This window comes from Quercus suber, unplaced genomic scaffold (assembly GCF_002906115.3).
Source record: "Quercus suber isolate HL8 unplaced genomic scaffold, Cork oak 2.0 scaffold_17, whole genome shotgun sequence".
NCBI lineage: Eukaryota > Viridiplantae > Streptophyta > Magnoliopsida > Fagales > Fagaceae > Quercus > Quercus suber.
This window is the reverse complement of record NW_027069482.1, coordinates 188,420-206,827: the sequence shown is the minus strand read 5'-3', so window position 1 is coordinate 206,827 and position 18,408 is coordinate 188,420. Positions and strand designations below refer to the sequence as shown.

The following is an 18,408-nucleotide window of genomic DNA, read 5'->3' as shown; positions in this document are numbered from 1 at the left end:
TTTCATATGGTTCCCCTCACCTGGGTTATTTATGGCACATTAAAGTCCCCTGGCTCCATACATGATATTTGATCTAGTCATTGGGTCAACTGGACTTTAAAAGGCAACGACAGGTGGATGCGCTATCACTACTCATATCAATTTGGAGGGTGCCCTGTCACCTGATTAATTAGAGGTGACTCCCATTAATTGTAAGGTGCTTCATTCTATGGTCTATTAAACCCAGTTTCACCCTAGAAAAGGACAATGCAGCTAGCAGACTACCACAGTATCCTCAAGCCTAAAATGCTATGTATTTCTAGCCACAACAAAGCCCATGTAAATTGGGACTCCCTAGCTAGTTTACTGTGAAAATCAGAAATAAAGCTGCAAGGCCCACGACTCCGTCTTGTTTTTCAACTACTAAAATGAGTTGACTTGTAATTCTTTTCTTTTTCTTTTTTTGACAAAATTGACTTGTAATTCTTAACCGTCTATTAGTAAGGAAATTTTTTTTTTTTTTAACCATGGCCTTCTCTTTTACTATTTTATGCGTACAATTAGATTAAAATGATTTTTTAATAGATATTTTAGAATTTTAGTCTATAGCATCCATTTCATAATACTTGCTTTTTATCATCAAGCCGAAACCACTATTTGATTTTTAATGTAAATGGAGATCAAACCCTAAATTTCTTATTCAACATCAACAGACTTTAAGCCTTTAACAATTGAGCTAAACTAACTAGAACTCATAGATTAAACTGATTAGACTTTAAGTCTTTAACAATTGAGCTAAACTAACTAGAACTCATAGATTAAACTGATTTTAAGTTCATTGTACAAGTGCATTGTGATTTAAATACAGACTAAGGAGGCATGGACAATCTCCACAAGCTAAAAAAATCCAGCAGTTAAAATAGCATTCAAAATCATAATTTTCAGTTGAGCAAAAAAAATAATAATAATATTCAAGCATTTGTGTTGAAGTAACACGGACGGACAATTATAAAATGAGAATCAGAACCAAGCAAAAAGAATGAAGAGACATAAAACTGCTTCATTAGTAGTTTAAAATTTAAATCCAGTTCTGCCATTGGATTTACAACAAAGAAAACAATTAAATAAATGTTCTAAGGCATTCTACAAAGGAAGAGACAATCTTATACTGATGTAGCCTGTAATAAGATTCACAATGATTTATAACAATGATTTATAACATGATCCTGCAAAGAGCCTTTGAACCTTCAACAGAGCAATATCTGATAGAGAACCTTATAATATCAGACAGATGGGAAATACTTGTTTAGATTGAAGGGCAGGGAATAAAATTCTTCACTCCTTGTGTCACCCTTGAAAGACCGGAACTTGTCCCACCAATGTTTACCTCTGTCTTTCCTGATTGTAGGGTCTCGATGCAGTGTGTTGTCCAGGAAATATGCCACCAAGCCAGCAACGAAAGGTTCTGATGAAAAAGGGACGTTTATGATATCGTTGAACTGCCAAGAAAAGAGTGATGCTTTAGTTAGTGGAATCGAAACCAACCATGACATGATTTTAAGATAAGTTTACTAAAAGCAAGACACATTCAGGGTTCACATATGTCATCCATACCCATCTTGCTCCTGTATGGACAGGACCATAACCCTTGATTGCTGTATACTCATTGAAGTACTGTGGCACTGACAAGCCCACGAAGATAGAAAAGCCTAAGATGAACTTTGTTCTGAAGCTGTTCAGGTTGCAGAACTGAAGAAAACTAAGACCAACAGAACCTGCAATGCAAGATAAGAATAATTACGAATGATAAAAATGATTCAGATGTCAAACTACCTGCTTGTTAACCTGTTAAGTCACGGACACCTACCCACATAAGCAAAGAAAAGACAGTACAGGGCAGCAACAATTGGTGCTGGGATTGAAGCGAAGACGGCTCCAAATTTTCCTGTACAATGATGAAAAGCTCTGATAAAAGGAACAAAATGCTTGCAGAGAAAGGCCAAGTAATTAATACTAATTATTCAATTATCATGCATTTCAAAACATCTCACGCAACAACTTCTTACCAAGAATGGAAAAGAAAATCATAAATCCAGCTGATATTTGCACTACCCTTCGACTGCCAACACGAGTCAAGGCCAAGAGACCAGCATTCTCTCTGTAAAAAAACAAGTAGAGTCCTCAAATCTGTTTTTCACTTAATTGGAATAGAATACTCGAAACAGGATAGGTGTTCCCTATTATTAAGACTTACACAGATACAGAGGATCCATTCACAGTTCCAAATAACCCAGATAACAGAATGCCAACTCCCTGTCGGCAAAAACAATTAACTACAATAAGAATCCAATTTTCACCAGAAATAGATCTTCAAGAAACTTGCATAATGGTATTGAACACACAATTTTTACCTATATGGGTATTATTCTGAAAAATAGTCACTAAATCCCACAATTAATTACAGTCTTCAGCAACAACCCAGAGATGGATAGAGTAAATATGATAATTCTCTAAATTTTGGGTCCATACATTTCTTACAATATCAAGTACAACCATTTTATTGAGTGCTCATCTTTATATCTTTTATCCAGATATTTTCTTCACTAAAAGAATTGTTTAATCAGATTATGTAGATAAGATAGTGTACTCAGTACACATGGACAGGCTGAGGTTTAAACATTGGTAAGAACATATAGGATATGAAGGGGAAGCATTAATATTTGGATACATTACTGTCAATTACATACATGTATGGTAGAATTTTCTGTTTCTTCTCTTGTTCTTAAGAATGGTTATTATTTATTAAAATTTCTTCCTTTCTGGTTCCTTTCATGCACATGCCTGCATAGGAGAGAGAGATTTGTGATATGCACTCTTTTTTTCCTTTTTTTTTTTTTTTTTTTGGTGGGGGGTAAGAGAGAGAGAGAGAGATTTGTAGCAGTGTAAGAAGCAATAACAGGCTACACATGATCAAGGCGCAATTAAAATCATTTTCTTTTATTTGTTTCATTGCATTAGTATATTGATAAATCCATGCATACAAGAAGAAAAATTAAGCTGGAAATTATCCACATGATCATAGATGAAAAAAACAACTAGAACCTCAATTTTGCATTTACAAGTTTGCCACATTACTTATATATGAGGGGACAAGTCACAATCCTTCCTAATTACCTGCCAGCCAACTCCACGGCTGAGAATGGAAGGTGGCAATGGAGTTGCACTTGCATACCTTGCGACCGCAATGAAAGCACCGGTGGACTGCTCAAATCATTGGACAGATACAAGAAATGAGAAAACTCCAAGAAATCAAATAGTATTAACATAGTCAAAATAACAGGTACTGATAATGTATTACAAGTCTGAAACAAAAATTGACTCTGAAGACAAGAACATCATAATGCCTAATTGAAGGTTAAATTGTCCACTCATGCAAAAGTATGATAATCATATAATCTCAAGATGAAATGGAGTGCTACTGATGAGGAGTATTTTAGTCTATCATCAACTCATTAATGGACTTCAAATGAAAGGCATAAGAATAACTGCAAGAGTACAAAATAATTTAGAACTGCAGAATAAATTATGCCAACAACAACGGCAATGATGTAATGGATTTTGGTACTTAATTTGAAGCATTTCAAAGGAAGAAAGAAAGCAGACCTCTACAAGAGCAACAAAAGAAGTCATCATCATTGCAAAGGCTTCACCAGCATCAAATGAAGGAGTTCCCCATTGAAAGGATATGGAACTCTTATCCTGCAAACCCAAATTCCAATAATCAATTCTTTCCCACTCATGTCAACTATCAAACACATACTAATTTATGTTTACCAAAGTAAACATAATAATGCAGCATTTAATCAAACTATAATCACAATAGTACCACTTTAATATCCCAGATCATGGCTCCATTCAATAACATGTATACAATGTAATAAGGGTTTAAGATGATCACTCAATGAAAAATAAAAGGGCTCAGCTTTATGAATCCTTTATCAATTAATGATTTATGGAAACATAAAGATGAAATTTTTTCCAAGTACCTTTGAAGAAAATAATAAATATATCACAGTTCAAGATGCAAAAAAAATGAATGTCTTTGCAACTATTTTGAAAAAATCATCTGTGAAAAATCAGCTTTTACCTCTATCTGTTCTAACCATCAAACTGAATAACGCTTAGATCCAAGATCAATCTACACAGTATCAAGCTCCCAATAAAAGGCTAACAAATATGCATCACCATGATTCAGAAAACAGTAAAAAAAAAAAAAAAAAAAAAAAACACAAAGAACACAATAATTTGGTGACAAAGTGGAAAACTTTTGAAGAACTTTACAAGGGTGACTTACAAAACCTTTGTAACTAGACCCTATGTAACCAAGTAAGCAACCCGTACACTTCACCATAATGATTCCAGAACCTTAGACTGTTTCTATATGATCTCCACAATGAATGACACCTGTTCCAAGCTGGAACTCCGGGAAGTCAGTGCTCACTAACACAAGGTAAGAATCTTGGCAGTTTCAATTAGGTTCAGGTTCTTGAAGTTCTTGATTTGAAACTCAAGAATCTTTGCAGTTTCAATTAGGTTCAGGTTCAATGAGATCAACAACAAACAAAGGATCTCTTTGATTTGAAACTCAAGGGAAGGCACTCAGGGTTTGCCTTGGTATGGCAGCCTTCTTGGGGTTCAAAAAGTCATGCATCATGATGGATTTATATGAAGGTTAAAGACCAGCAAAAATCTGCTTCGAGTAGAATTAGTATTCAGTGTCCTGAGATCTCGCTCAAGCGATCGTCGAGCAATAATCACATGAACTCTCTGCCTGACTTACTGTTTCACTCAAGCAAAACTTCCAGTTGTGCAAAACTTAAGGCAGCTCTTCATCACTTGACTCAACCTAACTTGAACATACATGTTTTACAACCATTTTTGATACATACATTGTCATACAGGAATTTGACAACTCTAAATCCTAACAATCTGTGTGAAATCTCAAATACCACCAATCCCCCCAACCACCAAAAAAAAAAAAGGAAAAAATAAAGAAAGAAAAGAAAAGGTAATATCTCTAAATAGTCCATGAAAATGTAGCCATGCCAAATCTGCATGCCACATGTAAATATGGCTAACCAAAGTTTGTGAAAGGGAACCTAAATGACTGTAAATAGCATAATTCACTTGCAAAATAATCATAAATTACCCAAACACATTCCCTACAGGTAAATTTGAGCTCCAACATAGTAACTAAAATAGCAATTAAACCACACAATCCAATTGAAAGAGATTTTAGCGCGAACTTTATCTAATGAATAAGAAAGTTTTGAAAAAAAGGATTTACAATAAACAAAATGATCATATAGAGCTACATATCAAGGCCTTGTATCTTGTGCCTCAATAATCAAATTTATAGTCATTATAGAAGAAATGTTGAAACTTTCAACTTGAAAGGAGCAGTCATATATATATATATATATAACCAAAGCTGAGAGAAAATCCAATGAGATTTTCAATTGGAGTCTAATTTTGCACATGTCCCATCTAATTTTTAAATTTTTGTGCCCAGTGAGTTAACTCAATGCAAAAGACAAGGAGTTTAATATAAATTAACCATCAAAATCCCAATTATATATCTAATTCTCTATCTAAAATTAGAAGAGAAAGTTTGAAAGATTTTGCTTTTCAATGCCATTTGTTTGTCTAACTAAAAATAATTCAAATTGTGATATATATATGATGTGTGTGTGTGTGTGTTTTGTTTTTTATTTTTTATTGTGCCCGTGCATATGCACAAGTTTCTAAACTAGTTTCTTTGATGAAACAACCCATCCTTACCATGGAGCACCATTTATAAGTCCAGCACGATCAGTACGACAGGTATTTTGTGTTTTTGGTGATGCACCATTATATGCCCCGCCTACAGTAAGTAGGTGAGCATAGATCCAAACAATCACTACTGAGAAAATGACTGCAAAACGGTCAAAGAGATGGCTTCTAAAATGTATCACATGGGGCAAATACTGCACAAAAAGCATCAACAATAACAACCTCAGCTTAACAATAATCAATGCTCTGTAAGGTCACAGAGATAAAATTCACATAAGGCAAGAGATTATAACACATCAATAAATTCAAAACCATAAAAAATGGGTGTAACACATTAAAGACCATTACCTGTGAGATAAAAATTAAAACAATAAGCTCTGGCAGCCCAATCTCCACGCATTTGGCAACCTAGACATTCAAGGCAAAAGTTAACATCCAAAAGTAACAAATGATCTAGTGTGTGCACATTGCAGAAAAAGAAGGCTTACCCCAGGAAAACCTAACTCGTAAAGCCCAAATCCAACTAATGCTACCAAAGGTACAGCAGAAAGTGGACTTAGAAACCTGAAGAATGGAAATAAGAAAATTATTCATCAAATTGTAATGAGAAAAAGTCCCAAACAGAGTATTCAATTATTTCTGTTTGATGAGACTATTTTGGAGTAAATGCGGAGATGTGTCAGTATGAAGCTAGTGACAATAATTGCTATTTCAGAAATCAAGTTGATTAAGAGTAATTAAATTGAAATTAATATGAACCAACCCAAATTAATCCATGAAAAATGACATATATGTCAAGGGGCATTTTACAGGATGCTTTCCTATATGGCCTAAGCAAATAGAATCTGGATAATTCTATAAAAAGGGGAAAAGTCCAAAGTTGCCCAAGACTAATGCAATTTGATATAATTTTGTGTTGGTTTTGTACTAACCTTGTAACATTGCGCCATAGGCCACTGAATCCTAAGACAATCTGAAGAGTTGAAGCAACAATAAGAGAACCCTGGATTGCCCGCATTGTCTTCTTAAATTTCTGTATAGGCATCAAGACATCATGACATGGTTACAACCAAGCTGGAGCAAACATCAGCAAAATTAATGTGAATTTTGAATGCATTATAGACTGAAAGTCAATTTTCTTGTTATTTTTTTCAAATGGATATCTTTGTTTTTTTCCAAAAGTGTGGCATTTAGTGTTTTGGTTTGATTGTGCTCGCTCAAATTAGGGGAAACTAAAGACACATTGCCAGCAATATCCCATGCTGGACACTAGTTCATAATATCCCATGCTCAACAATACTTATGTACACCATATTAACAAGCAATTGACCAACTTATACAAATAGCACCAAATATAATGAGGATGGGTTTGAGATCACAAAACCTCCACAGGGTCGTCGTTGCTATTACTGAATCGACCAGCAAGGATAATTGAAATTGTGGCAGGGACAAAGGTATATGACCCTCCAATGACAGCAGGCAGTCGAGTCCCAAACAATGACTGCAGCAATGTGTTCAAACCAGCAACAAAAAGAAGGGTCTGGATAACCTCGGCCTTCTCCACCTATTACAACAGTACATGTGATTTAAGTCAGAATTATTGGAGACACCTTAAAAATAAACAGATTTTTATTTCTTTTCTTTTTTTTTTTCCAATTTTTTTCCTCAGAAGCTTACATTTCCACCTCCCATTTGGGGAACCAGAGCAGTGGGGATGAGAACTGTCGTGCCAAGCATCACAAGATAGTGTTGAAACCCAAGAAGGATGGCCTCGGCTGCATTATTTCCCATAAACACATTGTTTTAATGATTTACTAATGAAAGCAATGGCAAAATTTGAAACGAAAGGTACTGAAGTAATTTGAAGATAAGAAACAGTACTCTGAACTATGACAATATGTTTGACTTGGAATTCTTCTAATTACATCAAAATTGCTAGTAAAAATTTGGGTAGCCATCCCCAAATAGTCAGAAAGAAACATTCTTGAGTTGAGACGAGCCATATAATGTGTATTCTAAAGAACCAGGAAGGAATGAAAACAAATACCCAAAAAAGAAAAGTACTGTATAGAAAATTTTCTATAAAGGGAAATCAACTAACAAAAAAAAAGGTAATAAAGTGGTTGCAACATATGACATGGAATCTAGTGACTGAAAACCAAATCCCAAGTTTCTGAAACAATACTAATACATAGCATCAACAGGCCCAAAAAAAAAAAAGTAGGAGAATCAATCAGCAGAAACAAAAACTAAAAATTTTCCACCAAAAAAAAGTCATTAATAAGTTTAGTGAAAAAAGCAGTCGGTCTTTTCTTTTTTTCTTTATTGAAAGAAAAACTAGAATTTCCCAGTGCACAAGTGAGGTTTATTTAAGTTTTAAAAAAAAAAACAAATTCTCCACTTTACTTTCTGGAAAAAGGGGTATCTGCCACAGAAAAAAGAGAGAGACTTCAGAAAAAAGCTACTTTGAAGTTTGAACGGTTAAAACCAGAGAAAAGTATCCAAATCAAGCTAACTTACAATACTAAAAACCTACCTTAAAGATATACCATATAGATTCAGAAGAATCAGAGTGAGAAACTATGTCTACAAGACCCACCAACCATGAATAATTTAGCACCACTTTATACTTTCCAAAAATGAAAAATACTTCAGAATCCAAGCCATAAAGTCAGTACTCAGAAGCAAAAAAAAAAAAACACAAACTTTTAGTGAATGAGAAAGAGATACAGTTACTCACGCCATGGCGGTGGGCTTGTAATGCAGTAAGCAATGTTGGGTAGCTGATCCTTTGGCGGGTGTGGCGCTGGCTCAGAAGATTTTCCTCCTCCTCCACCACCTCCACCACCATCACCTCCTCCTCCAGCCATTGATCTCTCTCTCTCTCTCTCTCTCTCTCTACAACTTTCTCTCTAAAACTCACTAGGAAACAAAAACTTTAACACCCACCTACTACTGCAAGAAGTAAAAAAAAAAAAAGAGGTGTATGAAAACACAAATATAAGCACAACCCAGAATCCTAGATCTTAAATACTTAAGAAACCCACTATAGAATGACCATGGAGTAGAGAAAAAAACAAAAGCTTTACACTCAATAATATGAGGACCCAAGAGATTGAACCAACCACATGGAAACCCACTTAATATAAGAGATGATAATAACAGAAGGTTAGGGGAGAACTGCTACAAAGAAAGAACAAATTAAAAAAAAAAAAAAAGTGGGAAAATTATAGTGTAATATAGTGAAAAAAAAAAATAGTAGTAGTAATAATTAATAATCATAGTCTAGCAAGAAAATATACCATGTGAGTGATGTGAATGAAGAAAAAAAAAAAGGGTCCAGTGAAAAAAGGTACCTTTTTTAACACTCTTTCTGAAGCAAAGATCAAGTGGCAAAAGGTCTTTGAAGTCAATCAATCTGAATTATGTAAGAGTATGTACCCCACAACTAAAAAATGTTTCAATAAAAAGCGGGGAATGATTATTTGAAAAGAAGAAAAAAAGTATAGCTTAAAAAATTGTGTGTGTGTATATGAGTGAATAGGTGAAGAAATGAAGATACATACTGAATGATATATTTAAAAGAAGGTGGGTGCAATTATAAATCAAGTGAGCTTTATTAAAGTCTCTCTTTTTCTCTCTCTCTCTTTAGAAGATTGGATTTCTCTCTAAAAACATGAAGTCACTCCATAACAAACATTTCTCATTCCTTTTCCATGAATGATGATAATATTTGTATGTTTTTCTTTTTTTTACCATATTTGTTTGTTACCAAGGCAAGAAATTATGGGTGCAAGTGAAAATTCTAAATCCCCTTGCTTGGAGGTTAATTTTTAACTATGGATAATTTTTTTCGTACTTTTCCTGTATTTAGTAATATAAAAAAGAGAAATGATATGTCTACAACATTTTTACAACAAATCTTAAGTAGTAGGTTGTTACTGGTTGTTATTGTTGGGGCAAAAAAGTAATCTTAGTATTAGTTTCAAATTTGAACCAATAACAACTAATCAACTATGATTTGTTGTAAAAATATTATAAAATTGTTGTAGACGTAACATCTTTCTATAAAAAAATAAGTTAAAGAAAAATCATTTCTTAACTTTCTTTATTTAAAACAACTTTATTGTACACAAAACTAAATAATAATAAAAGTTAAGATTTAATTTTTTTCAACTCATTTTAAAGTCGTTACTAATTACTAAATATAACAAAATGAGATCATTTAAAAAAAAAATATTAATGCCAAAACAAACAGGTAGTGGTGTAATCCTATAAAAAGCTTGCCTTGGCAATATCACTTCCCGATTACCAACTTTTCCCGCTAATAATGCACCTAGTTTTGACAAAAGCTACACGTTATTTTTCACAAAAATGACATTAAAACCCTTAGATACTAAAGCACAATATCAACATAAAATAATTGAAGGCATGGGCATTTAGGGAATTATGTAGATGATGATCACGTGTAGCCTAGTATCAAAGGGAATATATATTGGGGCACCCAAAGGCCAAAACAACGCAATGGTGATGAATAAAAGGACAGCCGACAGGAGCCTCATAACGCTTGTACAGCAAGTCGCCCAATCAATGGGCTTGAGTTGTGTTGCCTTGACCGGCCGTTCCAGATACAACTGGCACCCATATATGAATATATAACATTCAACAATTCCCTATCATTGAGCCTGTTTTGCAACTAATAGAGAATGTAAAACTATAAAATAAACCCTTAAAAGAATTGCCCTATGGCTAAAGATCCCACCTTGGGTTGGTGTGTTTAAACACTATAGGGTGTTTGGTAATGTTGTTTGGACAACAGTTTTCGTTGTTTAAACAACACAACACATATTTCCACAACACTTTTTCATCCACACGTATTTTCACAATACTTAAATAATGTTACTATAACAGCATTACCAAACGAGCCCAATGGCATAAGGTTTTTTTTTTTTTTTTTTTTTTGGACCAATCCATTGGCATAGTTTTTAGTATCACATCAACTTGATACTTTACAAGTCTAAATATCATGATAAGTAAAACACCTTTAACGAACTCTTTTTTTTTGCTGAACTTTAACGAACTCTTTTTGTTCTTTGGGAGTGACCCAAAAGTATACTAATTTGAGTGCCCCACCCTTATCTTAAAAGAGGGAGAACTATGATTTGGCTAAGATTTGGTTGTATTGTAAAGTAACAATTCGAGCCTCACTCCACAAGTCATGTCTAAATTTATAGTTTAAATTACAATGCCATTAATGTCATTGGTAAAATGCATAACATACACGTACAAACGAAACAATAAAAAAAAGCTCACGTCTGTTTATTTCTCAATTGTATAGTAAAGTACTAGATATATGGAGAGTTTCATTCGCGTTAGTTACAGAAAAGAGTTAAAATTTGCCCATTATTGTATATAACTAAAAATTTACTAGAATATACCCAACAAATTGGAGTTCAATTCCCACTTGTGATTGAATGTAAAAGGAGCAGAGTTGGGTGCTTGCGCTCCCACACATTAATTGGAACACCCTAATCAGCTTGAAAATAATTGTTAAGTATCTTATAACTCAACTAATTTACACTTTTACATATATCCAACAGAGATATTCAAGTTCAAATTAATTTGTCCCCATCAATCAAATTATAAAATAATTAATTGTACCAAGTTGATGAATTGTGCAAGCATAGAGATGCATTCAAAAATCAAAAGTTACTTTACTTGTATTACTTCTGCATAAATAACTTATTATAGGACAACATTAGGTGAAATAGAAATAGTCGGTGGTAGCAACCTTCCAAAAAAGAATAAGGTCGGCGAGACTTGGACTAGGATAAGGAAACTGCATGGAGAAATTCAATGGGTTTTTTTCAAACTCTGATCACCGAATTTAATATATGCAAACTTGTACTGTCGGATTCCTACGTGTACAAACGTTAAGGAAGACCTAGTGGACATGCTTTGACGTATAGAAGCGTAAAATTCGCTAGATTTATGCAAATTATATTCAGGAAAAATCTAGTGTCTTTATCAAATCTCTCTAATGCTCATCCACTCATCGTAACATCTTTAGCTAAAAAAAAAAAAAAAAAAAANGGGAATATATATTGGGGCACCCAAAGGCCAAAACAACGCAATGGTGATGAATAAAAGGACAGCCGACAGGAGCCTCATAACGCTTGTACAGCAAGTCGCCCAATCAATGGGCTTGAGTTGTGTTGCCTTGACCGGCCGTTCCAGATACAACTGGCACCCATATATGAATATATAACATTCAACAATTCCCTATCATTGAGCCTGTTTTGCAACTAATAGAGAATGTAAAACTATAAAATAAACCCTTAAAAGAATTGCCCTATGGCTAAAGATCCCACCTTGGGTTGTTGAATTAGTAATAACTAGGGTATGTTTGAGTATATATTAAATGGTTTTTGAGGGAATAATAACACATCTTTTAAGAATATATCACCCTAACTTCAATTTGTAACAACAACAAAAACAAATGTTAAAACTTAGGTATAATTTTCTATGTGAAATAATATATTAAGTTCCTTCCAATTCAATGCAATTTTATGTTTTAATTTATTTGGAAAACCTAATGTACCTCACTTAAAAACAAACCTGAGTTTTATTTATCTTTTTAAAAAAAAAAAATTGAATTTGATAAAGTATCTTACGAAACCACCTAATGAAGCATCTCTCTCACATTTTGTAGGTTTCACATATTTGTAGAATCCACATATTATAAAAGAGTTGCCTCACAAACAATTCTCATACAATAATTTGTTCACAAGCTGTTCTCATAAGATATTGGTTTGTTTTTTTAAAAAAAACTAACTTCAATTTTAAAATTAAGAAAACATAAAATAGTTTGTTAAGGGATGTTTAGATTAAAATTTTAATAAACATAAATATGTGCATAACAATTTTATGAACCTTCAAGGGTTCGTTTGGACAGGAGGCTAAAAAACTAACTTTTATGATTTTTCCAACGAAATAAAAGAGGACTTTTGAGAAGAGAATGCCTATTTTTAAAACAAATCTAAAAATATTATGTTTTCTAAAGAAAGAGCTGGTATCTCATGCGCCAGGTGTATGAGACCAGCCTCTCACAGACTAGTGGGCCCCACACAAGCGCATGAGAGAATTTTTCCTAAAGAGATTACCAAACGAGCCCAATGGCATAAGGTTTTTTTTTTTTTTTTTTTTTTTGGACCAATCCATTGGCATAGTTTTTAGTATCACATCAACTTGATACTTTACAAGTCTAAATATCATGATAAGTAAAACACCTTTAACGAACTCTTTTTTTTTGCTGAACTTTAACGAACTCTTTTTGTTCTTTGGGAGTGACCCAAAAGTATACTAATTTGAGTGCCCCACCCTTATCTTAAAAGAGGGAGAACTATGATTTGGCTAAGATTTGGTTGTATTGTAAAGTAACAATTCGAGCCTCACTCCACAAGTCATGTCTAAATTTATAGTTTAAATTACAATGCCATTAATGTCATTGGTAAAATGCATAACATACACGTACAAACGAAACAATAAAAAAAAGCTCACGTCTGTTTATTTCTCAATTGTATAGTAAAGTACTAGATATATGGAGAGTTTCATTCGCGTTAGTTACAGAAAAGAGTTAAAATTTGCCCATTATTGTATATAACTAAAAATTTACTAGAATATACCCAACAAATTGGAGTTCAATTCCCACTTGTGATTGAATGTAAAAGGAGCAGAGTTGGGTGCTTGCGCTCCCACACATTAATTGGAACACCCTAATCAGCTTGAAAATAATTGTTAAGTATCTTATAACTCAACTAATTTACACTTTTACATATATCCAACAGAGATATTCAAGTTCAAATTAATTTGTCCCCATCAATCAAATTATAAAATAATTAATTGTACCAAGTTGATGAATTGTGCAAGCATAGAGATGCATTCAAAAATCAAAAGTTACTTTACTTGTATTACTTCTGCATAAATAACTTATTATAGGACAACATTAGGTGAAATAGAAATAGTCGGTGGTAGCAACCTTCCAAAAAAGAATAAGGTCGGCGAGACTTGGACTAGGATAAGGAAACTGCATGGAGAAATTCAATGGGTTTTTTTCAAACTCTGATCACCGAATTTAATATATGCAAACTTGTACTGTCGGATTCCTACGTGTACAAACGTTAAGGAAGACCTAGTGGACATGCTTTGACGTATAGAAGCGTAAAATTCGCTAGATTTATGCAAATTATATTCAGGAAAAATCTAGTGTCTTTATCAAATCTCTCTAATGCTCATCCACTCATCGTAACATCTTTAGCTAAAAAAAAAAAAAAAAAAAAAGAAGAAAATAAGTTTACAATATTTTTACAATAAATTTTGTATAAAGATTTTATTAGTTAACTAATGCTCATCCACTCATCGTAACATCTTTAGCTAAAAAAAAAAAAAAAAAAAAAGAAGAAAATAAGTTTACAATATTTTTACAATAAATTTTGTATAAAGATTTTATTAGTTAGTGAGAAAAAAAGTGACTTAGTGATAGACTTAAATTGTAATAAATAACAATTTGTCACATAAGATTTGTTATGAAAATATTGTAAAAGTGTTCTAGACCCAAATTATTATGAAAAAAATAAAAACCAAAATCAAAACAAAACATTGTTTCATGTGTAGTGAATTGCGATACACGGAAGCACGTACTTTCTTTTTTTTCTTTTTTAAATACTCCTTAAGGAACAAACAAAGTTTGGCTACAACTATTTAATATAAAGATGATATGCGTCTCTCATATACATTGCATATGAACTAAACCACACTTAGGTAATTGTATATAATAAAAAATTTGGCCGCTTAGGAACATACTTATATTATATTTGTTTTGTGTTAATTCTCACCAAATTATTATAGAGAATAATCTTATTGGGGTGGCTCCAAGATGCTGACAAGAGATTTCTAACCTAAAATCTCATAAATATCACGAGGCCTTGGGAACTACTAAACAAATCCCTTGAGATTGTTAGTTATTAATATGATATATTATGATTGTGTTTGTATATAAAATAAATATATATTTTACAATTAAAGAAATATATGATGTGTCAAGATTTTAATGGATGTTTAAAATATACAATAAAATTAAAATTCAATTATGAAATATATATATATATATATTAGAATAATGAATTGTAAATTGTGATGCGTAAAAGTTTACGTAGAAAAATACTATAAGGTAACCAAAACCAAAAGTTAAGCGTCTTTAGTTTAATATATCTTATAGATAGATTATAATAGTGTATATTTTTCTTGAAAAAAAAAAGAAACAAAACCCATAAAATTAATCAACCAATAGATAACATATTCCGGTGGCTTTTGTGACGAGTCATGAAGAAATATAGACATGGGTCTCTTTCTCTTCTTGATCCAGTAAGTATGATAAACAAGTTCCATATTTTAATTTAACTCAACTCTAAACTTATAGTGTTTGTAGCCTACAATTTCACTGAATACATCAGTAAATAGTGATTAGTGTAGCGTGCATGCTTGCAACTCATAACATCTAAGAGCATTACAGATCAGCTTTTATTGCCTCAAACTTTCTTAACCCAATAGGCATGGTTTCTCTAAAAAGCAAGCCACAGAGAGTCACCTATGCAAAATGCATAGTTAATTAGCAGGCTGAGATATCATTTGTTAATGAAACTAGCTAGACAAATCACTTAACCAACTAAGATTGGCCATGTACCACTACCCATAAATATTAATAGATTAAGAATATCAAGAATAGGTTAGTTTAAATTTGAAGTTTAATGATTTCTAAGGCTATTCGTGTCTGCAATTGAAAAGCACAGGAAAAGTTAAACTAATTTTGATTGACATATAAAAAAAGCCATCATTATAGTCCCTTGCATTTCCTTCTCTCACATGATAGCCTCAATTATGTCACATTGAAAGATTAGTTGAACATGTTGATTGGTACATTTGAAATTCGTCAAGATTGAAAAGCTAAAGTAATTTCGCCCTTTGGCAATATAAAATTAGCAAGGAGCTGCTTATGTTGTCCTTTTCTTGGTGATTCATAGATTTCTTTGTCGACTTTTGTGAGCACTCAATAACATATGTCAATATCATATTGGTGAGTGTTCAAAAATATTTATTAAAATCACCTAACCTCAGTTAAGATAAGTATAGTGTTTAGGTTGTCAGCAATACATATTATGTTTGTTTTAGGAACAACTAATCTAGCTTTTCGATATTTTTTTTTTAACTAAAAAAGTGAGAAAAAATGAAAAAAAAAAAAAAAGTGAGAAAATAATGATTTTAAAAATCTGTACATAAAAAATAAAAGATAAAAGTTGAAACTGATACCAAACAAATTCTATAGTAAAAAATAATGGCAATGTTAGAGTTGTGAAAGGGTAATGAATAATAAGGGGTATGGATGAAAATAGGAAAAAGGTTGAGAAAAGTGTATAAAGAAGAAGAAAAAAAAAAAACAAGGGACTGAACATGGGTGTTGCTTTCAACTCTTTGGGGAATACTCATATATAAAATGGCCAGCCAACCCTTTCAATTGAGGGACCACAGCATATTCCTTGGCTTTTTAGATTATTGAGATATGGTTGTTTGGTGCTCTCACTTTCTCACTTTCTATGCTTTCTTTTTCCTTTTTTCCTCTACAAATTTTGGAGATATGGTTGCTATTTGTTTTGTAATTTCTTCTAATACAAGCAAGACGTACATATTTTCTAGGTGTACGCCCACGAGGTTGGACAAAGTGGATCCATCGATTTCACAAAAACGTGATGAGACTGCAACAATTTATTTTTTTTTCTTTGAAATGTAATTTTCATCCCTTAAATTTGGTCAAAGTTTATCTATGCGCTCTTGAATTTATAAAGTTACAGTTTTAGGAGGTGTTTGGTAGAGTAGTTTGAAAATTATTGTTTATAGTTTTTTGAAATACGTGTGGATGAAAAAATGTATTGAAATGCATGAAATGCAGTTTAAAAACTAAAAAATGTTGTTTGAAAACACAAACCAAACAAGCCTAACTTTAAATGTTTGATTTTTTTCAACTTGATTCTTCCATGCATTTATTGAAAAGGAAATGTACAGAGGTGAATATGACATTACAGAAGCTAAAACAGCCCATTAATAATATATATTTATGAGAACACCTGATAGACGAATTTTTAATAATAATGAATTAATACCTCAAAATTTACAATGTTAAAAATTTTAACCTTTTATATTTAAATCGAAATTGAACTTACCAAATTTTATGAATGAAAAGTGCATTTTCATTTTCTTATAATGAATAACAACCTATAATTCAGCACCAATTAAAAAAGGGAAAAAAAAAAAAAAAGAATCGCAACCAATACCAATAATTCACTCAAATTCGTCAACAACCTATAATAAGTATATATACGGAATAAGAGAAGGACATGACATCTACATTTAATGCTTACTTGTATTCCAATCTACCACTATTGTTTGTTTCGAAATTACTCAATGGGTGCCTAATTATGATATTTGGAAATTAATTTTTATTAAGATTTACTCCATTTTTCAAGGAAAATTATAGTTATAATAACTAAATAATAATGTTTTATATTGTTTAAGAGAATATGTTGTGTTTATTATAACTTGTCACACCCTCCTTTAAAAGTTACCATAACTTTTGAGTTGTGATGTGTTTTTGTGTTAAAATCCATTTCCCTTTTTGTTGTGTGTGTATGTTTGTTTCTAAAAAAAAAAAAAAAAATAATGTATTTTGTAGATTCTAGTTAGTTCAAATTGTTAATAAAGTATTTTTTTGTTAATAAAGTCTTTTATTATCAAATAAAAGATATGTGGTTTGGTGGGTTCCAATTAGTTTAATAGGTAAAATATTTGATAGTTGAAATAAGAGTTCTAGGGTTCAATCATCTACACCAAAATCCGATTGAAAAACCGATTGATGTTTTAACTTAATGATAAAAAAAACAATTATCATAGAGCAAATATCATAAATTCAAATTTCATTGTATCTATTTAAAAACTCTATTGATTCATTGTTATGAAATTACAAAAAAGTAAAAAGGCATAGAATGTGTATGGACCGAGAATAGTAGGGCAGCCCTCGAATTGTGTTATGCCCCATGTCTATTGGGACAACTTCGGCCTAATTCAGGCCCATATCGCGAGCAGTTAGGAGTTAGCCAAGTAGATAAGGAAGTATTCAAGATATGCCGAGAACAAGAGATAATACTTTGGGGGAATTCACCTGTCGGGTATCAAAACCCGATGTCAAGTTACGAGGGAGTCATTTTAATAGCAAGAGGTGGGTCCCCTTTGACAAGAGATATGATATAGGGAACCTATTGACATGCCAAATATTCCTCCATTATGGCTACTCCACTCAAAGAATAATATAAAATAAGAAGGCAGAGGTCAAAAGAAGGGGTTGGAACAAACTTGGGGAGAGAGACATGAGAGAAGTGAGAAAAATACATTATAGGGAGAAGGTAGTCTTGTTCAAACTTGGGAGAAGGGGCTCATCTGCTTGGTAGTCTTCACAACCGAGTTGAAATTAAGATAGTTCAGCATTGAGGG

General features: G+C 32.5%; 1 protein-coding gene across 1 annotated transcript; it reads right to left on the bottom strand.

The window, feature by feature from the left end:
• Positions 1-1,019: 1,019 nt before the first annotated feature.
• LOC112031633 (nucleobase-ascorbate transporter 6) lies at positions 1,020-8,986 on the bottom strand. The gene is given in 15 exon segments (XM_024064334.2): positions 1,020-1,478; positions 1,594-1,754; positions 1,847-1,924; positions 2,046-2,137; positions 2,234-2,292; positions 3,154-3,240; positions 3,643-3,719; positions 3,722-3,738; positions 5,821-6,005; positions 6,160-6,219; positions 6,300-6,375; positions 6,744-6,844; positions 7,196-7,375; positions 7,489-7,586; positions 8,552-8,986. Coding segments are annotated over 15 exon segments (1,617 nt in total). The 5' UTR covers positions 8,682-8,986; the 3' UTR covers positions 1,020-1,262.
• Positions 8,987-18,408: the final 9,422 nt, after the last annotated feature.